Raw genomic sequence first — 22,753 nt, 5'->3', positions numbered from 1 at the left:
CTCTCTTCCGTTTGGCCAACCAATTCACCAGTGACAAGAAGCTAAGCTTTTCGTCACCGTTGAATTGCTGGCCACAGGGGATATGTAGAAACCTCGATGCTGTCGGCATACTGTCGGCGCACTGTGAACAAAAAAAACAATACAATGTCTCAGCTGTTCACCCGGAACGAAGACTTTATTGAGGATAACCCTCTTTCTCCGCAAAGTAATCGCTGCTCACGAGTTGGCGTGCATAGTGTAACAAATTAAACGTCTTAGTATAAATATGTACCAACACTCGTTTTCAAAACATTTCTTTACTCACCATAAAAACACTTGCAAGGCTTATGTACCGTCATATGTCTTGGATCCTGGACTGCTGAAGAGTGAATGCTGCCGTCGGTTAGTTTAGTAGTCCCTCTGAACTATCGCTTTGCTTGACGTGGTAATAGGTTGATGGTGAGTCATTAATATAACAGCCAGATCGAAAGGAATGTTCAGCAGAACCAAGCAGAACTATTAGCCCTCATTAAGTGACGCCGCGGCCATTTTGCTTCTAGGTACTGCTCCTCCATCGGCGCCCCTGCTCTCCCAGTCACGTGACGTGGAATTCCCCCTTCTAGGGACAATAGCTAACTTTGAACCACGGTTCGCGTTCGAGAAAACGGGCCCAGTTTGTGTCAATTGTAGGCAAGCTAACTTTTGTAGCAGCCACTCCCTGACAGATAAACTGGCAAAAACTAAGAGGGAAATCATACTAAGGAAGAGCAGCAAAGCAGGAATAGGATCTGAGGTGGAAGATTCTGTCCAAGGCTGTTACTGAAGATGACACAATGTCACGTCACTGGGCAGGAGCGATCGTAAGCCCTGCTTCATCGCCACCAATAAGATTGCTCATACCAAATTTTTCTGGATTTTATTCTGTTTGGATGTAAAGGGTTCTCCTGGCCATTGATGCATTTAAACTTTGAAAGCTTCTATGGGCTAAATCTAGAGTAATTGGCACTTCCGATGAGGGTAAGATGTCCTGGCTATGTTAAACGAGTATGAAGGAGCAGTAAATAAAAAACGCAGAAAACTTGCTCCCTGCTGACTCGGAGGGCTGCCGACATGTCGGAAATAATTTATTGTGAGATAAATCATGCATGTTTTTAAGTAAAATTTTCTGAAAGCATTCTTTGGAAGTTAATAAACATAAACATTACCTTTTGAAAAAAACATTTTTTCAGAAAATTATTAATTCTGAGGCCATGTACCCCCTTAAAGGGCTCATGAAACGCTTTTCTAACTTTTTCCTGTTTCGCTTTCCTCCTCAACTCATAAATCGCGCATTCCACCAAACAGTTCAAGGAGACGAAAAGAGGGGAGGCCCCTCTTGCTCGGAATCTGGTTTGCGTACCCGGACAGATTCATTGTCCCCCTAAAAGATTAGCCCGTCGCTCAAAATTCAGACAAAAGTTGCTTTCCCTAACCCGTTCACCCCGAAGCTGACAGTGCTGTGGGAGCTACGTGCTCGTTGGGCCAGCCACACTTTTGCCACGTGATCACGCTCCTTCGTGCATACCCACGCGCAGAGAATGAGGTCAGGCGATGAAAGGGAGGCGGCTGATAGGTCCGGCAAGCGCCTATCTTCCACTACAATGTCAGCTTGGGGGTGAAGGGATTAAGTGAGGTCCAGTTTCGTGTGACGTGTGTTTGGATCCGATAACGCGCTTTAGGTACTGCGGATGTATCAGAGTGAAAAGGCAGAGAGCTTACGAAGGGAAGGAGGTACGAAATGGTCCGCTGTGTTTTCAAATTTTCGCACTGAAAGTCAGGCTTTTGACTTTCTACCTTTTACTTTTTGGCCCACTGAACGACTTGCTATTAGTAAAATACCAATCTAAAGTGATTTATACCAACCCAAAATTTGTTTCATGGGCCCTTTAATATAAGCTGATGCCGCCTGAAAAGGGAAAAGTGCAATGTTTGTTGGGTTTATGCGGTTTTATGGCCCGTTCGCACACTTGCGTTTGACTACAATCGAATGAGACAGGACCTGTTTTTAAGGGGGGGGGGGGCACTACCCAAAAGAGTGAATGTTTAAACCACTTGTCTGATTTAAATAACATCTACAGGGCTTATTTCTGTTGATGTTGAGAACATTTGTGTAAAATTTTGTTAATCTGGGTGAAGTCCAAAAAAAAAAATTGCAAATGTTCAAAGATGAGAGTGGGCGTGTCTGCGTAGGAAAACTATCATTTTGAAATCGCTTATAAATTTGTCATTTTCATGTCTTATATTGCTTTAGGACAGTTCAGAGCAGATAGCTATGGAGCTATATTTCTTTATTGTACCATCTTTCATGACAAAAAAGCCACATAATCACAAATATTGTTTTTTTAGATTTCCATCTTTTGTCCAAAATTTTAGCTTTTGAGCATGAAAAATGACAAAAGTTAGAAATACAAGCTCATAGCTATCTTCCCCTTAAAATTTCACCCCAGAAAAACTCATAAAAATTAATTCAAGTTACGTAATAACAAAACTAGAGTTTTCCTAAAGTGAAATCTATGCTAAAAGTGGAATGGAGAAAATTGCGTTCAAGGTGCTCCGACCTCTACCTTTTCTTTAGCATCGGTGGACCGAAAATAGTTTATAAAAAATTAACTATGCAGTGTAAACTAATGAAACTTTCTGGGAATACTCTCTAGATGTTGGTGGATGTAAATCTGACAGTTTACAAAATCAACCTTTTTTGCCAGAAATTGTTTTTTCTGGGTAGTACCCCCCCTAAGCCTTTTGCAACGGCTTATGACCGGCTGCGAGGTAATGCAGCCGGCCGTAATCAATTACAAGAGGCTTAAATGTTAAAAGAATTTGCAGTTTGTATTTTTTATATTGTTCATCTATGCACAGTGACAAAAAAACAGGCCACCTTGCTTCAGAAAAACTGCTATTCTGCTGCGCAGTCGTGAAGGAAAAAACTATTACGGTCTAAGCTCATTACAACAGACCTGGTTACAACAGACATCTGGATATAACATAGTGATTTGTGAAGTTCAATTGGTTTTCCTCTACATACCATTGACTCAACTTCATATGTGCATACAAGATATTCCTCTTACAACAGACAGAAATCTTGGTAAAAATCAAGGTCTGTTATAACGAGCTTAGACTGTATTCGATCTGCAGCTGCGTGTGGCGGTTACAATAACTATGGTGACATGTCTCCAGTCTTGGGTAGTAACGCATTACTAGTAACGCGTTACTGTAATTTCGTTACTTTTTTGGTAACTTGTAACTGTAACGAGTTACTTTTTAAAAATGTGACTTGTAACTGTACCGTAATATCCCGAGTCATCGCCCACCCCCCAACCGCCTGAAATTCGTTAAAAAAGTGGGGTGGGCCATGTCTCGGTGGGTGAGCACAAACACTTGAAAAAAAGCGGAAAAAACCGCCTATTTTTCTCTGCGTATCTAGCGCTGATGCACGAGAGATACATCAAACTCAAAACTCGATTTAGTTTCATTATTTCATAGAAAAAAAAATGCTCACGAAAGAATATTTTACTATAGCGAAGTCTGTTGCTTGCATACGCGCTAGAAACACCGCCGATCTGCAATAGCACGAACGTTTGTTCCGTGAAAGAATGTCACCATTATGTTCTCCTAGTTAGTAAAAAAAAAAAAAAGAAAAGTCTACAAGAAAATAGAAAAACCGACCAGGCGCAACGAGCGAGCGAGCGAGCGGACCAAAGAAGCGACCAAGAGCAATGCTGGGAAAGCCGGCGGTCGTGTTGGCAAATACTTTGGCGTCGGGCCAAGTCGGGCGCCTTGTCAATTGCAAGCTCTTGCGCAACTTTCTTGTTTGGTGCGTACATACGTGCGTCCGTGCACGGCGGGCTATCAATGCACGGTTGGGACGCTCTGCAAACGTCTGTGTAGGACGTTCCAGCAAAGCTTTATTTACGCTTTGGCTTTGCCTAAAATATTGCACAACCGCGGTCGCGACGGGCGGGAAGAAGGAGCGGGTTCGCGGTGACCTTACTTCGGCGGAGACAGACTTTGACCTAACACTCCGCGGTTACGTTAACCAACTCTGATTTTGTTATCTCCATCGTTTTCTTTTCGCACGGATACACGACCACTTTGGGGTCGCTCATAGAGGAAATGCGTAAACAAAAAGAAGTGTCTTTCCCTCCTTCGTTTTACTTTGTCACGGACGTCCTCCAACTGTAAGGTCCGCGGCCGGGTCATTCGGGTAGGATGAGTGTTCGCGGATCGCAGAGTCCGCGCTGGGGTATTTGAAGGGGTGGGCGATGACTCGGTGTTTTTTCGGAAATCGATATTGGCCCAAAAAATGGGGTGGGCGATGGCTCGGGGATGGGCGATGACTCGGGATATTACGGTAGTTATATTACTTTTTTCTGATGTAACGATGAAAGTAACAACGTTACTTTTGTCGTTACTTTCCAGTGTTTTATGAATAATACAGGGTGAAACAAGGAGACGCCAGGCTCTTTAAATCGACCGGAAAATTCGGTTTCTTAACCTATCGCGCTACGACTTTGTGCAGCGTTGCCCACAGATGGTGCATCATTTTTTTTGTAAAATTTGCGAAGAGCGAACTTACCTGAGGAAAAAGTAAAGAAAGAAAAAGACTTAGCTCCTATGAAAACGCAGTGACGCCACCGGTCTGCAAACAGCACGGCGCCGTTGCACCCGGGAGACAAGAGATGGCGCAACAAACGCCACCGACGAACGAGCATACGGGGCCGAGAGCAGGCCTTTTTAGCTGGAGATCTTTTCGACCCAAAGCGGCACGCGTTCCGCAGGCGGCGACAGTCGCAGAAACAAAAAAGACAGGCGCGGTAACAGCATGGAACTGCAGTTCCTTGTCTGCTAAAGACACCGGCTCTCGGCGTCGTCTGCTCGTTCGTTGGCGGCAGTTGGCGTCGCGACCGCTTGCGCCATCTCTTGTCTCCCGTGCGAAACGGCGCCGTGTTGTTTGCAGACCGGTGGCGTCGCTGCGTTTCCATAGGAGCTAAGCCTTTTTCTTTCTTTACTTTTTCCTCAGGTGAGTTCGCTCTTTGCAAATTTTACAAAGAAATGCACCATCTGTGGGCAACGCTGCACAAAGTCGTAGCGCGATAGGTTAAGAAACCGAATTTTCCGGTTGATTTAAAGAGCCTGGCGTCTCCTTGTTTCACCCTGTATATCACTGAACGAGTACAATTTGGATATTCCTTGCACTACTCAAATCGTCTATTCCGACATTTCGAGTGTCAAGTTGGCCTTGCATAAACTTGTGAATGCATTCTTTCTCACGAGTCACGACCCGAATATAGCCACATGGAGATTTCATGAAAAAAAACAAAAAAAAAACCTAGTTATCTTTACGCACGCGCTTGTACTTTGTGACTGAACACTTACATCTTAGTGTCTGGAAGCACTATCTATGTTGTGGTTTTTCTTTTTTTTCTTCTTCTTTTTGTGAAAACGCTTTGTAATCGGGTGAATTAAGCGCGAAACAACAATACACGCGGAGGGCACTGAGCATGTTTCGTATTTTGATTAGCGCCAGTACTCCGCACTGCGCATAATTCGTATTTTGATTTGTGCCACTACTCTGGCGTGGAAATTTTCAAACACTAATTTCGAGAAGCAACTTCTGCTAAGTTACAATATGTAGTAAAAAGCATACTTTTTTTTTTATTTTATACATTAAAACTTGGTGAGGGGCGTTTTCTAGTTTTTCCTATTTTTTTGTGTTATAGAAAAGTAACTGAAAAGTAACATTGGTACTTTTTAAAAGTAACTGTAACTGTAACAAGTTACTCTTTTGTTGTGGTAACTGTAACGGTAACTTTGCTACTTTTTTCTGAAAGTAACTGTAACGAATTACTTTTTAAAAGTAACTTACCCAAGACTGCATGTCTCTGGGGGACATGCAGAAGTCAACAAAAGCTGTCCTCTGCTGCTACTTGCCATCAGCCCCATGGCAAAGTGTCTTGAAAAGTCGACAATCGCGGAGGAAGCGGCTTTTGTCTGTGAAGAGAGAACCCAATGATCCCCCAGAAGACGTCACTCAAAAGACTGCGCGAAAGTTGAAAGGCACTTTAATCTTTGATTCATTTCATTTTTTTTAAATAAAAGCTAATGCACGCAAGAAAACACAGTTTTTTGTTCTTCTATCCCTAGGTGACAGATTAATTCTTGCAGTTAATTGTCCAAAGTCCGAAAATCATTGCACCGCCCCTTTAAAACCGGTCTTGTCTCAGTCGGTTGTACTCAAATGCAAGTGTGTGAACGGGCCTTCATTGTTTCGCAATAATAAAGTAACTAAAGCATCACCAATACTTATCCTTTGTTTTATATTGTGTAAGCATTATCAACCCTTTTATAAGAATTAAATTTAACTGCTTTATAACGTACAGCGTGTACTCTAATGCTTCAGTCCCACTTTGGATGGTCCGCTAAAATCGGTTTCTCAATGTATTGTGCTCGAATTTACTACAGAGGTGCCCGAAGGTGGCGCATTAATTAATTCAAAGTGTGAATACATGAAACCTCCAAAGTCAAAATAAAAAATAAAACTGGTTCGGTAACGAAAAAATTATCGCTAAGCGTTTAACAAAGTAGAGAGCTGGGCCAGTTGGTGGAAGTTGAACATGGTGTAGGTGAAACAAGCCGTAAGAGTGAAGAGTGAAGAAAAGGAATACACAACACGGGACGAGCACTGACCTGCAACTAAATGTTTAATAGTTAAAACAAAAAAACGGGAAAACATACAAGGCACACTCAACCACGCATGCGCCACCCAAACTGTCTCGTTACAAAAGGGCTTCATCTATCAGTGCATTGCTAGACCCCCCCACCATTCATAGTAAAAAGAAGCATTTCTTTTTTCAATAGCACTACCCATGGCTTGCTGACACATTGCACTCCGTAATTAACAATCTGGAAGGCCTCCGATACTTCTTTCGTCACCCTATCTCCGTGCTTTCCTAAGATAGTGGTCTCCTCGAAGGATGGTTTGCATTTTCAGGTCCCGCAGTGCGTCGATAGATGACCGTCGACTGCAGGTTTCAGGGAATAGTCGTGCTCCCTGTGAATGCCCCTACCTGCACAAGGTATTTCATAATTTAAAAAAAAAGTGGGAGGCCAGTATTTCCGCCCCCGGGAGAATGAGCCAAATTTGTTCGAGGGTCCACTCGAAGGTAGAGGGGCTACGAAAAAAGAGTTGTAGCAGAAAGCGTGCCAAGTAGTTTGTGTCTTGTACTTCGGGTGTTGTGTACAAGATACTCCTCTTGTGGCAAGGTATAGATTGGACAAACCAGTAGATACTTAATTGACAGGCTTAGGGAGCATGTCTATTCCGTGAGAGCTACGGTCGGCAGCCATCTATTGACGCATTGCAGGACCTGCAAGTGCAAGCCATCCTTCGGTGAGACCGCTATTTTAGGAAATCACCGAGATAAAGTGACGACAGAAGTGACAGAGGCCTTCCACATTGTTAATTACGGAGCGCAATGTGTCAGCAAGCCATCAGTGGTGCTATCGGAAAAAGAAATGCTTTTCTTGACTATGAATTGGGGGGGTCTAGCGTTGCGCTGATAATTGAAGCCCTTTGTGACAAGACAGTTTGGGTAGTGCACGCATGGTTGAGTGTGCTTTTTATGTTTTCCTGGGTTTTAAACATTTAGTTAGTTGCAAGTCAGCTCTCGTCCTATGTTGTGCGTTCCCTTTCGTAGTCTTCATTGTTGATCACTGTTACAACATGTTCAGCTAAGCCTTTTTTTCTCAGAATCATCAAAAAAATCATTTTGGGCTATTCTGGCGTTTATTACGACTGAACAATGTGTGAAATGGAATAAAATATAATTGGTTTACCTATTCTTCAGTTTATTTTGCCCAAATAAGTGCTCCAGTGACACAAAATATTATTTAAGTGTACATGCAAAGTATAAAAGAAAACATAGTTTCTGATTTTTCGTGATTTACTCAGTGAGCCAATCTTTCCACAATTTTCGTGAAAGCTTCCACCACCTTCGGGCACCTCTGTAGTAAATCCTAGAGCGATACATTAAGGGGTAACTCTGGGCATTACACATTAAAGGGCAACGAAACCAAAATAAATGACTGGTATCGCTTTGGTGGCACCAAATATGATTACAACCGAATTATTATGTCAAAGTGAAGCCGCACACTCCACTAAAGCCGATTTCAACTATGCGACCAGCTGCTCTTTAGCGGGTGGCAGGCAGGTTCGCTTTTAGTGAAGGAACACTGGTGCAACACCCTCACGATATCATATCTCTGCCGTACGGCTGATGGTCGGTGTTGCCATCCCTCTAGCAGAAATTATCGGTTCTGCCGTGGACACCCGAAACCCATCTTTGGGCAGCGATGTATAAACCTATACAGAGTATTGAAAAACAAATTATAGTGTAGACCGCATATAACGTATGTCGCAGGAGTCGCGAAAATCTGCACTATAAGCGGTACCGCGCTATAACCAAAACATCAATTTTTCAGGCCAAAATACATGCCATGAGACAACTTACCTTTGTAAAACAATTTATTTTATGTTAGATGAAAAATAAAGCTTAGTTTGAGGAAAGTCTTTATTTCACCAGACTAGTACACTTCTCTCTCAAGTGTGTCACACATTTTGAAAGAAATGAGCGGCTTTTGCCTGGCGCAGCAATTTAACGGTGTCACGGGTTGCGGACGGACGTTGCGAGCGTTCAGGATTGCTAACCCTAATCACATTTCTCCGGTGATGAAAACGCGTGAAAATTCACATCCTTTATACGGTACGTGCCAGTGATACCTTCAACTTGAGCACAGGCATGAAATGCTCCAAATAAGAAATCCGGGCGATGTTTGAAAACACAAATGCTTAGAAAGCACCACTGTAGTCGAAGTAAGCAAACTTGACGACACGGGCGTTTCTGCCGTCTTGAGAGTGCCGCCACGACATCGCCGCACCAGTAGGTGGATCTTCCCTTCTAGTACGTGCTGGGTTATCATAGCGACACACAACGAAAATTCACAGTCAAAAATAGCGCTTTTACGCGGAACGATGAGCTTCCACCACGCCGTCTACGTCGACGATCACCACCGACGCCATGTTTGCGGATAGAAGAAGCCAACCGGCCGGCCCGCGACCGGCATGCAACGCTCGCGAACACTTCTCCTCGACCTGCGATTGGTTGGTCTGTCGTTGCGGTTGTTTCCAACGCAGCGGAGGGACGCATGCACGTGAACGACACATGCATGCGTCCCTCCGTTGCTATGGTAACTGAAGCCTCTCTCTCCGCTTTACGATAAGGAAAGAGGAACCATCTACATCTCTTCGCTTCTCCCCGCTTCTTCGAGCAACCTCCTTGCCCCGCGAGTGCTGCTTGTGGCTAGCGCCGTTATCTAGTGTCGCACAGGGAAGCGTGCTCGCTGCGCAGGTCGCTCGGCGCGGTCGGCGGTCTGTTCCAGAAACCGCACTATAACTGGTATTTCCCTTCGCGCGCCTGCATTTTAAGCGGTATGTAATTACATGGAGTTCTATGGGATGCGAACCGGTGGTTTAAAAAAGCCGCGTTATACCCGGTCCTACACTATAAGCGGTTACGTTGTAAGTGGTCTATACTGTATACCTTGTAATTGAGGGACACTACTTTAGCCAAAAGAAGTCGTGGTCCCAAAATAAAATATATTCACTGGAGTTGCCCTTTAAGAGCCTGATTTATGTGGACCATCCAAAGCGGGATTGAAGCATTAGTGTATATGCTGTATTTGTTTCCCAAAATTCTAAATTTTTGTAAAGAAGTCGGACAACACTGTAAGTCGAACTGTACACGACGGACTGTGGTTACGAACGAGTGAGAGTAAGGGGGGTTCTAAATGCTACGCATTTAAAATGCCTTTGCATTTAACTAGAAAGAGAGGCAATTTTTTTTTTCAGTGGTCATCTCCATTTCTTTTTTGCCTAGTTAAAAAGACGCCACATTAACATTCTTGAAGGCATACGACGCTTTTCGACCCGTGTCTCTTGTTCTCGACGCCCAGGCGGACAGTTCCGATGAGGGACAAGGAGGTGGTCCAGGACTACCGCTTCATGCCCGAACCCAACCTGCCCCCCTTGGTGCTTGCCGAAGGCGGTGCCGGTGACCGGGAAGGGGCACGAGGGATGCCCAGCGTCGAGGAGCTGCGTCGCAGCATGCCGGTGTTGCCCGCCCAGGAACGGGACCGTCTCGTCCGAGACCACTCCCTCACCCTACACCAGGCGCAGACCATCGTAGTGAGTTAAGCCTCGTCCATTTCGGTGCCTGCAACACGTCTTTGGCCGGTGTGTTTGCCATCCCATCTCGCATCGAAAGTGGTCCCAATGGGGCAACGAACTTGGTCACCAACAGCGCCGTGTCATGCTGTCGGATGTTAAGATCTTGGCAGTTGGTCGTAGAGACGCTGGGGAAAAATGCAAGCGGACGAAAAGGTCGCTGTCGTTGCAACGTGCCAACTCACTTTCCTGCAGAAGATCACTTATCATTTTTTTAATGAGATAACTATTAGTTCTATAACAGTTAGTTCTGAAAATTTGGCATCTGGTCCAGACCGCTAGTGCCACATTCCAGAGGAGATTTGGCGTTTGGAGACGCATAATTTACTTTTGCGGTGGATAAAGCGCCGTATATATATTTTTCAAGGACACGCCGTATGTTACGTGAAACTGCCCCATGCTACTTGCAGGGTAAACATGGCTGAAAATATGTGGTTTCTGTTAAGCTAGTCGTAGCATTGTTGTTCCTCGGTGTCCACATGGAACTATTTTTTAATCCCATCAGTCACCTTATGTTTGAAGTTTGCTTAACAAGTTATGCAAGATTTCTTTTTGTTTTTCATCCAACGTAGTGTTAGTAATGTTTGTGCACAACTGCGTGCTAATGAAATCTTTTTTTTTAGATTGTTATTTTTGTTTACAGTGTGGAGCGGAAGTCTGTCTGCTTCTTGCATGGGGGTTGTGATGATGTCAAAACTCTGAGCTCTTATTGGCTGATTGACAAAGAATAGTGACTACACCTCAATGCATCTAGCATTCAAGTCTACCCACTATCCTTTCACTCAAGGCCAACTAGAGTTTGGCATCATTCTGACGTCACCGCAACTCCTGCACAAGCAGCAGACGACTCGCTCTTCGCATTGGTATCTACTCTACGGTGTCTGTGATTATGTAAAAAAGTAGAAAAAACTTTTTTTTTTTCATGCACAGAAGTTTTTATTAGGTTTGACAGCACTGCTCATAAGTGGTGATGCATGAATATCGTGTGGTGCTTGTGAAAGCGCTAACGGTGGTGCTTGCTTTCAGGCGCAGTTTTATCATCACGCCTAGAGCAAATGCATTCCACGCTCTTATTATTTGGTGTCATATATGTCTTGTGAGAGTATGCTGCTTTATTGTTTATGTTAACAGTTTAAGGCATTCGCAATCATGTAAAGCACTTACACTTTTATGTTAATGCAAATGTTGTCCATTGAGATTCAGATGAACTGGCACAAACGATTAATGAGCTGATTGCGACCATACTATGTGCGTATGTTGAAACAATGTTTTGATCAAAACGTCCGTGTAACCTATTGTTGCTGGACCTTTCTCGTCTTTGGAAGGGTGAAGAAGGATTCCTCAAGCTCTTCGACGAAGTAACAAACTCCGGCGTCTGCAGTTCGAAGAAGGTTGCCAGCTGGCTTCTTATTGAGCTCCTGGGCCAGTTGAATGCAGCCCAGCTCACTCTTCAAGACTGGTGTGTTTCAACTTTCCTTCCGCAACCCATCTTAGTTAATTAATCTGACCTCTAGTAACTGAATAACAGGCTGAAGTTGAGCTAATTGGTACATAGAGCAAAAGTAAATGGTCAGTTAGAACGATAGGGACAAAACACAGACAGGGAGAAACAGACATACAGTGGTGTGTATATGTCTGTTTCCCCCTGTCTGTGTTTAGTCCCTATCAGTCTAGCTGACCGTTTACTTTTTCTCTAGTAAACTTCTTTTTGTTTCATCATGAAATATCAAGCATGAGCTGATGTCGCAATAAGTGCCCATACATACCCTACTTCTGCAGTGCTTAAGGGACCATGAAACTAATTGCTTATTATATGGTGGGCCAAAAGAAAACTAGTAGAACATAAAGAAAGCCAAAAACCTGCTTTCTGGTACGAACATTTGAAAATACAGTCGACTCTCACTAAAACTCCACGAAGTCACAAACTTTAGTTAGATATCACAAGTTTGAATTATCAGAAATTCACCTAAATATGATGTGAGCAAAAGTAGTGATTTGCTATAGGAATAGCTACACATACCAAGCAGATTTTTGCACTTTCCTCTACATAGGCCTAATTATAGCCAGGCACACACATAAAACAGGTGAAGTTTGAAGCAAATACAGTTGAACCTCTTTAAAATGAACACTGATATAGCGAATTATTGGATATAGCAAACTAATCACAAAGTTTGGTTGGTCATATTTTATTTGGATGGAAGTTTTAGTTATATAACGAAACTGAAACCGTGAAATCGGATGCGCTATCAGTTATAGCGAAGCAATTCCTGCTTTGCTTGCGTCACAAAATACTACGAAGGTCATTAAAAAGTAGAAAATATCCAAAAAGTAATTTCTAAACGAAAAACGAAAAGAAAAAAAATACTAAAAAAATTAGATTGCTTGATGTGCAAAAATGCGCATTTCGGGAGGTAGCACCACCTATGAACCGGGCGAATAACGGCGGTTGTGCCGCTGCTGGCCTCTATGCAAGGCGTCAAGAACCAGTGCAGACTAAAGCCAACCACACACCACACCACTCGTAGCGAAGCTGCAAATGGGGACGAAGCGAAAAACTGTCTCTCTGGAGAAAAAAGTGAAGGTTTTGAGGGCGGTAGACAGCGGTCGGAAGAAGAAAGACATCACTGCGGACTTCGAGCCTGCAGCAAGCACGATATCTACCATCCTGAATGCAAGGAAGAAGGTTGAAGTTTGCTATGCAAACAACACCATCAAGACAAACCGAAAGAGTCTTAGGCCTTGCCTCGACACGGACGTCGAAGAGACTGTTCTCATGGTTTAATGACGTAACGGTGCGAAACTTGCCGGTGTCTGGTCAGCTTTTTCAAACAAAAGCAATTAGTCTGGCATGTCAGTTAGGGCATGCTGATTTCAGCGCGAGCAGGCGGTTGGCTCTAGTGCGGTGGCTCCAGCTGAAGAGGCACCAGCTCAAAATTACGTCTTCAAATAAATGGAGTTCCAGTTCGGTCTCTCGCTGGATGCCATGTTGGTGAACTTTTGTCCTACGTCTTTCAATGGATGGAGGCAACGTTTTTCAGCTCGCTCGAGTTCTTTCACTTTGTGATTGACTGTGCCAGCCATACTAGTCAGGAACATAGAGGAGTATAGGCCGGTACCTTATTTTTATACATACCGGTGTTCATTCGGTCTTAATACAAGTTGACGTCAGGGAAGCTCGACTCGTTGGTGTTCAAAATGGCCCTGGTAGATTCTGCCGGGGCAACTTCAGAAAGAAAAATGGTGGAGTAGGAACGGACTTGTACATCCCCAGTCATACTTGGCGAGCTCTGTCGTCGACGGAGCCACTCGTCGGGCTTCTGCATTTCATCAACACCAAAAACGGCACCAGTAACTACTGGTGTCGGTTTTGCCCAATGCTAAAAATAGACAAAACATATGATACCCATTTTTTGTGGCTTCTAAAACCCTGCAAACACGTTGATTGAAAAAAAAAAAAAAAGATGTTGCAGAGCCGCGTGATTTTCGGTAACTTTCTCCTCTATATTTCTTCTTCCTCCCCAGTCCAGTTTCGGTGTCGGTTTCGAGCAGTTGCGCTTTTTTTACTTTTTTAAAATAAATGTGGCGCTGTAGCAAAATGTGGATTGGGTATTCTTCTGACACCAGAATGGATTGATTGGCAAAAAATCAAAATATTTTTTGGGGGTGTCAGTGTCCCTTTAAGCAGTTGAAACAAAAATGTTTGCCTAACTTTCTGGGGAGAGGTAATTTCACAATGTTAGGTGTTCAAACCAGCGGAAGGATGCGTCGACGCCTGGTGTAGGTTCTCGCGTGACAAATGCAACAAAGCCATTTCATACTCATTTCGATGGATGAGTTAAATTTGGTCTGTTTACATTGATAGACCCGCTTGATGGGTATACTATGTGACACTGTTAGCATGAAGAAGCAGTAGCCGGTTTTTCTTGTTTTTCTTTTAAAGTCAAAAGAATCTCGTCAATACTCCGTCTAGAGCACTGCACGGGCCGGACTTTCTAGGCCCAGACCGGGCCCGGCCAGAGCCCGATAGAATATTTAATTTCTTGCCATGGCCCGGCCCGGGCCCGGCAGAGTTTTTAGACAGAAGCTTTAACCCGGCCAGAGCCCGAGAAAAAAAAAAATTAACATAAGCCTGAGCCCGGCTTGAGCCCGACAGATTATATACAGGAGCACGAAAAAGTTTGTAGACTTTAATCTAAAAACTGTCTAAGCATAAAGCCAGCATATTTGACTTAAATTTATTTTAAACTTCAACCAAGTTATTGTTGTTGTTGTTTTTGTTTTTTGACACAATAAATATTTTGAATTTGACGATGTATTTTCGAGAATATGGGCGAAATATGTACTTCATAAGTGATTTAGAGAAGAAAAAGAGTGGGCAATATTTTATTTACTGTATGCATTTCTCGAAGAGATATTGGGCTTTTCGTTGTTCAATTCGTTTCACAGAGAACTTTCCTCTCTACAAGGTTTTTTGAAGAAACACTCAGAATCCCGCTAGTGTATCTTCAAAAGGCTGTATTAGCATAAAATTATCGATGGCAGTTAGCTTATCTTTGGTGGCATAGTAAGGCCCTTTGCACGAAGTGCAAAGTCAAGCTCACGTTTTTCTCCTTTTTTTAGTGTGAAAGGCAGAAGAAAAAGACACTCATGTTGCACCTTGCGACTGGAATGCCCTCGTCTTCTTGACCCCACTTTGCCACTAGGCTGGTGGAATCCATACGTTTTCTTTTATCCACGTAAAGGCCTTCCAAAAGCAAGACATCTTTTCTTTTTTGAACGGTGCCAAGTTATTTTGCATTTCGCTGGTTTCTAAAACGTCTTTCCTTTTTCGAATGGCACCATAGTTATTTTGCATTTCGCTTGAACTTAAAAGATTAATCAGAACACTTTTTGTTATCAACAATTTAGAATTTGCAGCGAACGACTGCCCAGCCAGGGCCCGGGCGGCCACGGCCCGAAAAATATTTTGTTCAAGCCCGAGCCCAGCCCGCGGGCCGGGCTGGGCTCGGGCTTTTGGGCTGGCCCAGACCTGTGCAGTGCTTTAACTCTGTCTAGTGCAAGCTTGTCTGCTTCTTGCGCAGTAATCACGGGGATGTCAGAGTGCTGATCTCTGATTGGCTTTGATTTCAAAGATTGTAGGTAGATCTCTTTCAGGATTAAAAGCGCTACAACACACACACTAGTGTTTTTACTGGTCCTCGTTTTCTAATGCTTTTAATCCTGAAATGTATCACCAACTAGCCCAAGTGAACACCCTTTTATAGGTAGATCTCAATACTAACTGCCTCGAGGACTACCCACTATCCTTCCAATTAGGGCCAGTCGGAGCTCGGCGTTCTGACATCAACGCAACTCCTGCGCAAGAAGCAGACAAACTTGCACTCTGAAACAGAGAGGGTGAGAACGGTCGGGCATCTCTTTCGAATGGCCGGCCTTCAGTGTTATGGAGGGTAGAGTGCTTGTGCTGGAGGGGGGACTACTGAAAACGTCGCTGCCATTGTCATCCCGTCAGTGACTCTAGTAGTGCAGTAAAGAGTGCTCGTTTGGTGCTTCCACTTCAGGAGTAGAGTTTGATGCTATTCAGAGCCATTCCCCGAGTAAAAAGTGAAAAGCACCGATGTCGTGTTCACGCTTTCTGTTTATCGTGCAGCGTGAATAGCTACTTATCCTAGGGCTGCACCTGCATGTATTCATTTAGAATCGCTAGCAAGGTTGGTGGTTGTGATTTTAACTGATTTTACACAGTTCCATAAAAAAAAGCACAACCTCGGCTTTTTGTGTGGGCTTGTGGAAGGTCCCACCGTTATTTATGAGCCTCTCGCTGGAGACGGTTGCCAACTTCAAGGTGGTGCCGTTCTGTTGTTTCGTGTTTTCAGTGGTTTGGATGCGGCGCGGTTCGTCGAGCTGTTAGCCCTGATGGAAGGCCGGCGTATCAGTCGGCTGACGGGCGAGGATGTCCTTAAAGTCCTGGTGAGCGGGGATTCCCGGAGACCGGAAGAGGTAAGAAAGCGACCGAACAGCAGACTAATTGTATATACATTAATTGCAGCCACACCGTCATTGCAGTCTGTCTTGTCAAGAGGCAGTCTAGCGGTAATGGATGTTTGATTTAAGAATTCTAAAAGATTTCAGTGAGTGCAGAGGTTGCTGTCTGTAAGGGTTTGCATCTAAACCTCGTTTAGTTTCCGAAAGCTGCATTTTATATAAAGCGGTGGAACTCCAGAGAACGAAAATGGGTCTGCGTTAATGTTATAGGTGTCGACAGACGCACACCGACCCCAGGGGCTTGCCTTGAAGATGTGCCTAGTGCCATCCACTCAGCGAGTCTAGCAACCATTAAAGGCCGGGACTATGTTTATGCATTCTGGGAAAGTGACTTCGCGGCTTGCTTGCTTCAGTTCATTGCCACATGAAATGAGTTAGTCTGGTTTAAGGAGAGAGACGGACTTCTAAAAAATGTCCTCCCGTCATCACTCTGGCAACAAGTGCGCTGGCCGACATATTACACTGTGTCACTTCTGTTACCTTTACTGTCTGGCAGTCTTTATCTTAGTCTATTAAATTATTTTGATGTAATTAAATTATTTCAAAGTATGTCCTAGCGCCATCTACAGCTTACTTAAAGGGGCCCAGGTGGCCAGGCCTAATGGTAGTTACACATAACAGGAGACCTAACAAAAGATATAACCCTAGGGACCAGCTATTAAACCCGCTGACATGTAATAATCCGTCCTGATCAAATGCTAAGCAAAAGCAACAATGGCCAAGCCATAGTTTTAGCCGAAAACTGCATTCCACCGGTCCCGATGACATGCTACGGTGAAAATGCGGCCCAGGTCTTCCATACCCGACAAACTTCTATGAAGGTTGATACTTTATCGTGGGCATGTTGATGAAATATAGAAAAATAAAAATGAAAACCACCACCCTTCCATTTATCCATCTTGCCGATTCCTTATGCTTCCATAGTTGTGTCATTCTCTGTGTTTTTCTTGGCAGGTTTCTTACTTTTGCAATTTAGTACATTTGTAGTAGTGTGTGACAATTGTGTTTAAACGGTATCATCCTAACCAGAGGCTGTACTAATACACTGCAATTATTGTCTGTTAACTTTCTCCAGATCGTAGAAGAAGCTGCTGCATGGCAAATGCCAGATGACGAGTTACTGCAGCTCTGCAAAAGGGTCATCGAGGAAAATCCTGATGCCGTGAGATATGTTTGCCCTCTAGTAGTTATTCAAGGACGTTTTGCACCTGATGTTTCTTCCTCCAGCACATTAGTTTGGAAACATTCCCTGTGTATTGGCAGCTTCGATTTCTAATTTTGGAAGCATATGGACCCTTTGATTGCACAACCAAAATTCTACATAGCTAGGTACTAGCCAACGGCTAGTACCTAGCTATGTATACTACAGTGAAATACCGGAGAAGCATCGGGCACTTAACGTATAACTTGCAGAATTCCCAAGTTTGGGATATGTTAAAGCGGGCTCTTGAAACGAAGTGGGCGCTTCCGGCATATTTTATGTTGAAAGCGCCCACTTAAGTCGTTACACTACAATGACCTATTCGTGTACTAGGTCACTGTAGCCTTATAGTATGATTACTTGATATTGTTCAGCGACAAAAAAGTTAATTCGAGGTTCTTGCTCGGCGCTGTTACATACCCTAAATGAGAAATGTTGCCACTGCTTTAAGACTGTCGACCTGGGGTCTTTAACGTGTACCACGCAGTAGCGACACACGGACGAACACCAATACAAACAATGCTCATCCAGGTCAAAACGGGCAGGGGTGGGGACCGAACCCAGGACCCCAGGCTTCTGCAACGCAAGGTTTCGTTTCATGCGTTTTAAGCTGCATTTCCTGGCACCGTTTTTGCTGGTGCAGGCATCATTTCCTTGATGGCGCATTGACCTCTTCCACTAGCAACTTATCAATCGCAACTGATGTACCCAATGTTTAATTTTTGTAAGACCACCTGCTAGCTACATATAGTGATTACTCTACTGAGCCCATGGTAAGAGGTGAAAAGCTAAAAATTTTAAATCATAATTTTATTACAGATGGATAGTTTTTGTCAGGATTGCAAACTGGCGGAGAGCTGACATGGTTTTTATTTAGATGACATGATAAATGATAATTGGTATTTGTCATTATTTTATTAGAATTAACACTTAACCAGATACTGACAGGGTATTTATGCTCTTCAAGGTTTTTATTTGTGCATGACATATGAGAGCCCAACTACCTAGAACACAATTTGTGACTCGAAATTCGTTTTCTTTCCGCCCGAAAACCGCCGATCGAGAACTGGCCAGATTGAGTTGCGCTCACTCTCTTCTTCGTGGTCACGTGCCGTTTTTTATGGTTTAGACACAACCACCAAGTATAATCAAACTTGTGGGTCGTCGACAGTACACTTAATACTAAAAATGGACAAATTATACCCATTTTTTGTTCCTTCTAAAAAGCTGCAAATACGTTGGTTGAAAAAACAAAACAAAAAAGTTGCACAGCCACGTGACTTTTGATAACTTTCTCCTCCTCTTTATTTCTTCTTCCTCCCCAGTGCAGTTTCGGTTTCGAGCAGTTGCATTTCTTTTACTTTATACGTGCTCAAAACAAACCCTTCACGTTCGTAATCTATAAAATGCACCTCATTTTCTTTTTCTGCGTGCCACAGTTGTACATGTTTCCCAGTACACGCTATTCTCGGCGATGATGTTTCTTGCCGAATGTTCTCCGACAGGTTAAAGCATTCAAGAGAGGGAAAGATCGAGCCTTCAAGGCCCTAATGGGCAGCACAAAGCAGCTGTCCAACAGGAGGGCGGACATGAAGACTGCAAAAGCCATCTTATTGAAGTTGCTAGCTGAATGGGAAGGACCAAAATAAAACTGATCTAGTCCTTGCCTCTCGAAAATCCTTTGACTGAAAACAACATAAAAGAATCGCAACCAATGATGTTCACCATTGGTCAAAACGGCACAACCGTATACTCGCACGCTTACCTCGCATTTCTGCAGGGTGTTTGCGAGCACTGTTCAGGCGTAGAGGAAGCAGTACAGGCTTCTTGCACCTGACGTCACTTCCGGTTAGCCTCGAAATCAAGACCAACGTTGTCGTCTGGCACCAGTGCCTTGGCGCCATATTGGAGACATTTGGCATCTGATTGCAGCAGAGCCCTGGCGTTTGGCTCGGTCGCATTTGACGATAAACCAAATTGGCGGCGAGCGGCCGATGGAACAGAGGTCAGAATGAGCGTGAATTGTGGTTAACATCCTCAATCGGCACTTGAACGCCTTGCAAGTGACGTCGGACGACAAAAAATGCGTTGGCTGCTAATCGTTTGCGGTGGCTGACGAGACAATGAGTGCCGCTGCCTATACTCGAAATAATGGGGAATATTGTGCAAAACTCGTCAGTGCTGTAGCTGGTCCTCCAACTTTTTGACTGGCTAGACAGACGAAGAAAGGAGCTGTCGCACAAGTAATTTCGTCCACTTGTTCTAGTCAAAGTGCACTTACCCTTAGTTGTTGCGCAGCTTTTCTGTCGAGATTGTGCCGGCGCATCCGTCGGATCCATTCACGATGCCGGCGAACAGATTGCTCAAGCGTCGCCTTGTCCTGGTTCCTAATGATCGCCGGAATTTAAAAAAAAAAAGATGGAAAACAATGCTGGTAGTCGTAACTCTATTGTGTCACTGACCTTTACGGCTGGAACAATGAATTCCGGCGCAGCTGACCGTTTTAAACCTCGAACAAGCGGACAAACCACGGTGTGAAAGCGGCCCCGAGGCACACAAAACATAGCGTAACAGCGACGAATGCCTCCAATGTGGACTCCGGCGAGATTTCCAAGCCAGAAGTAGCGTTGCATCATGGTCTCTTGCAAGAACCCTATATAAATAGGCGAACAAACAGAGCACAATAAAACTTCACTATGGTGTCTTTACGTTCTGCACGCATCGCACTCGAATTTCGTAAATGTATGTTTCTGGAACGAAATTCCAAGAAAAGAGGCATGTTATTCCTATGCGCAGGGAGAGAAACGGAAACAAACTGCCTGGATGACGCTGCTACATGCAGATGTTGCCACTGGTGCTCAGGTCTGCTGCATCTTCTTAGGGGTACCACATCAACGTTCACCAACTATATATACATGTGCGCAGGCCATTCTGCTCTGAAGGAATGCTTTACCTTGCACGCAGTGTTGCAGCAAAACAAGATACGTAGGCCGTTGTACATTCCAATGACATCAAAAATATGGGGACAAGTTGTCACACTTTCATGCTCCAAAAGTAGCACTTGCAACGGGCCGAGTGCAAGTGCACTCGGCCCGTTGTATAGATGAAGCTTGGTGTGCTTCGTAGAAATGGGGCAAATAGCACAAATTATGCTTCTCGCAGTTCCTCCTGTAGGCTGTCGCTTTTCTGCAATGCATGAGTAATTAAAAGCAGTGAAGACCCACTAAGCTACACTTAAGCATCATTGTTGCCAGTTATCTGAAGCTTCATTTGAAATAACGGGAAAAACTTTTCCGTCTTCCAGAAATGTTAAAAGAGTCCGTGATGGGTCAAAACGACATTGCCGAGCCCCCGAGCTTTCCAACATGGTATCTAAAGTTGAGGAAGTCGCCAAGCACCAAAATGGCGGCATCCACAAGGAATTCGGGTAATGGAGTGCCGATGCGGGGTGGTGCGCGAAAGCACCCATTCTCAAAAGCCCCCGTGTCAAATGCTCCGCGACGAACGCCCCACCCTCTTTGCCCCGCTTTCAAAAGCCCCAGTTTTATAAGCCTCTGACATGAATCCCCCGTGTCGGGTGGCCGGGTCCTCAGCGTGAGGGTGAAGCATTCTGCTTTCAAGGGAGCTGTGCAACAATTTCAGTGCTCTGCTTAAATAATTTGGGCGTTCTGTCTCGACTTTTCTGAAATAAAGAACAAAAAACCGCTTTTGCCTGTATGTCCTAGCTTTTATTTTAAAAATTGAAAAAGATTGAGGTTTTTGGCACCTCTCAATTCCTTCACCATCTTCCGAGTCACGTGCACTGTGACCTCAGTGGGGGACGCGCGGGTTTCCAATAAAGCACTCTCCCTAGAGCCATCAGTGAGCAGCGAGAACTCGCCCGCTCGCGATCATGTGCTTGCGCAGCGCGATCAACATGGCGAAGAGGACTGTGATCGTCCAGGTCCGGCCATCCCCATCTGGCTCTGCCCTCATTCCTCTCTGGCTTCTGGCGGCTGTTTGCGGTAGCAGATAGAGCTGGCGGTTCTGTTCACCTCGGATAGATGGTGCCACTAAAGCTTCGTGTAATAAGAGTTTTGTTGATTTACCAGGCTTTGGACGCATTTCTATTTCTGCTGGAACGACAAGATTTATAGAAAAATTAGCTTTAATCGAGCAGGTATTTGCACAACTTGCTATTGTTTTACAAGCCCCCTTGGACATCACGCCGTGTGGTTCTCGTGGCACCACTCGCAGCTGCAAGTCGTCGGGAAGTATTCTAACTTTTGGCTCGCGATTACGCGGCGGAATCGCAACATTTTGAAGAAAGGGGATGTGTTTTCTGTGACAAGATAAACAATGTCAAAAGTAGAAGATGCAAATTCTTTCACCAATATAATCGTTGCACAGCTCCTTGAACTACTTAAGAGACAGCAAGTGTGCACGCAAGCTTGTGTGACATAATCGTGCCGTACCTCGAATTCAACTAAGGAACAACTGGATGAAGCTTCCCATTCTTCAGGCGTACACCATACGCATTCGTGTCTTGTGACGTTAGAAGCGAGGACAAACAGAAAATATTGGTCACTGGCAAAATATTTAAAGTTAGTTTTTATGAATAAGACATTGAACCAGAGCTTTTGCTGACTCTGAAGCACTGGTATGGACTGAAGCACACGCAGATTCACAGTTGGGACGAAGTGAATTCTGTCAAAACTGTTAACCCACAGCTCACAGTGCCATACTTGTTACGTACAGCACCAGGGGAAGATTTAGAGATGACGGGGGAGAGTGGGGGGGGGGGGGCGGGCAACTGCCCCCCCCTCCCCTGATGTCAACTTTTCATTAATGAAAAAATTTATGGACATCAGGGGCCCTAAACTTGTCAAACACAAAGTTGGAGCAGAAAGTTCACAAAGCGTGCCGATTGGACGCCGGCGAAAAAAGCACGAAGTTATCGTCGTGATATGCCAATCGGTGCACTCTGTCAACTTCGGCCCCAACTTTGTGTTTGACGAGTTTAGAGGCCCAGCCAAAAGTTTAGTTTTTGGTGACATAACAAAGATTGGGTCAACCAAATAGATCTGGGCAACTTTTCGGCCGTAACGACATACCTCAGCACAAGCCCCTCCCCCACCCAGCCGAAAGCATAAACCCCCCCTCCCCCCCAAAGCCTGACACGTCGTTCTACAGATATTTTTATTCATCTAGGTCAGGGATGGGCAAAA

General features: G+C 44.4%; 1 protein-coding gene across 1 annotated transcript in view; it reads left to right on the top strand.

Moving 5' to 3' along the window:
* LOC8053325 (glutamyl-tRNA(Gln) amidotransferase subunit B, mitochondrial) overlaps positions 1-19,215 on the top strand; it is a 37,582-nt gene extending 18,367 nt beyond the window's left edge. Inside the window, exons 8-12 of the mRNA XM_029986126.4 lie at positions 10,030-10,261; positions 11,626-11,759; positions 16,177-16,300; positions 17,421-17,507; positions 19,052-19,215. Of these exons, the coding sequence (XP_029841986.2) occupies positions 10,030-10,261; positions 11,626-11,759; positions 16,177-16,300; positions 17,421-17,507; positions 19,052-19,195 (721 nt within the window). The 3' untranslated portion in view covers positions 19,196-19,215. The remainder of the gene's footprint in view (positions 1-10,029; positions 10,262-11,625; positions 11,760-16,176; positions 16,301-17,420; positions 17,508-19,051) is intronic.
* The last annotated feature ends 3,538 nt before the right edge of the window (positions 19,216-22,753 follow it).

The sequence above is a fragment of the Ixodes scapularis genome, unplaced genomic scaffold (assembly GCF_016920785.2).
Source record: "Ixodes scapularis isolate PalLabHiFi unplaced genomic scaffold, ASM1692078v2 PGA_scaffold13__105_contigs__length_92229423, whole genome shotgun sequence".
NCBI lineage: Eukaryota > Metazoa > Arthropoda > Arachnida > Ixodida > Ixodidae > Ixodes > Ixodes scapularis.
The sequence above is the reverse complement of the archived record's forward strand: the minus strand, read 5'-3'. Positions and strand labels throughout refer to the sequence as shown.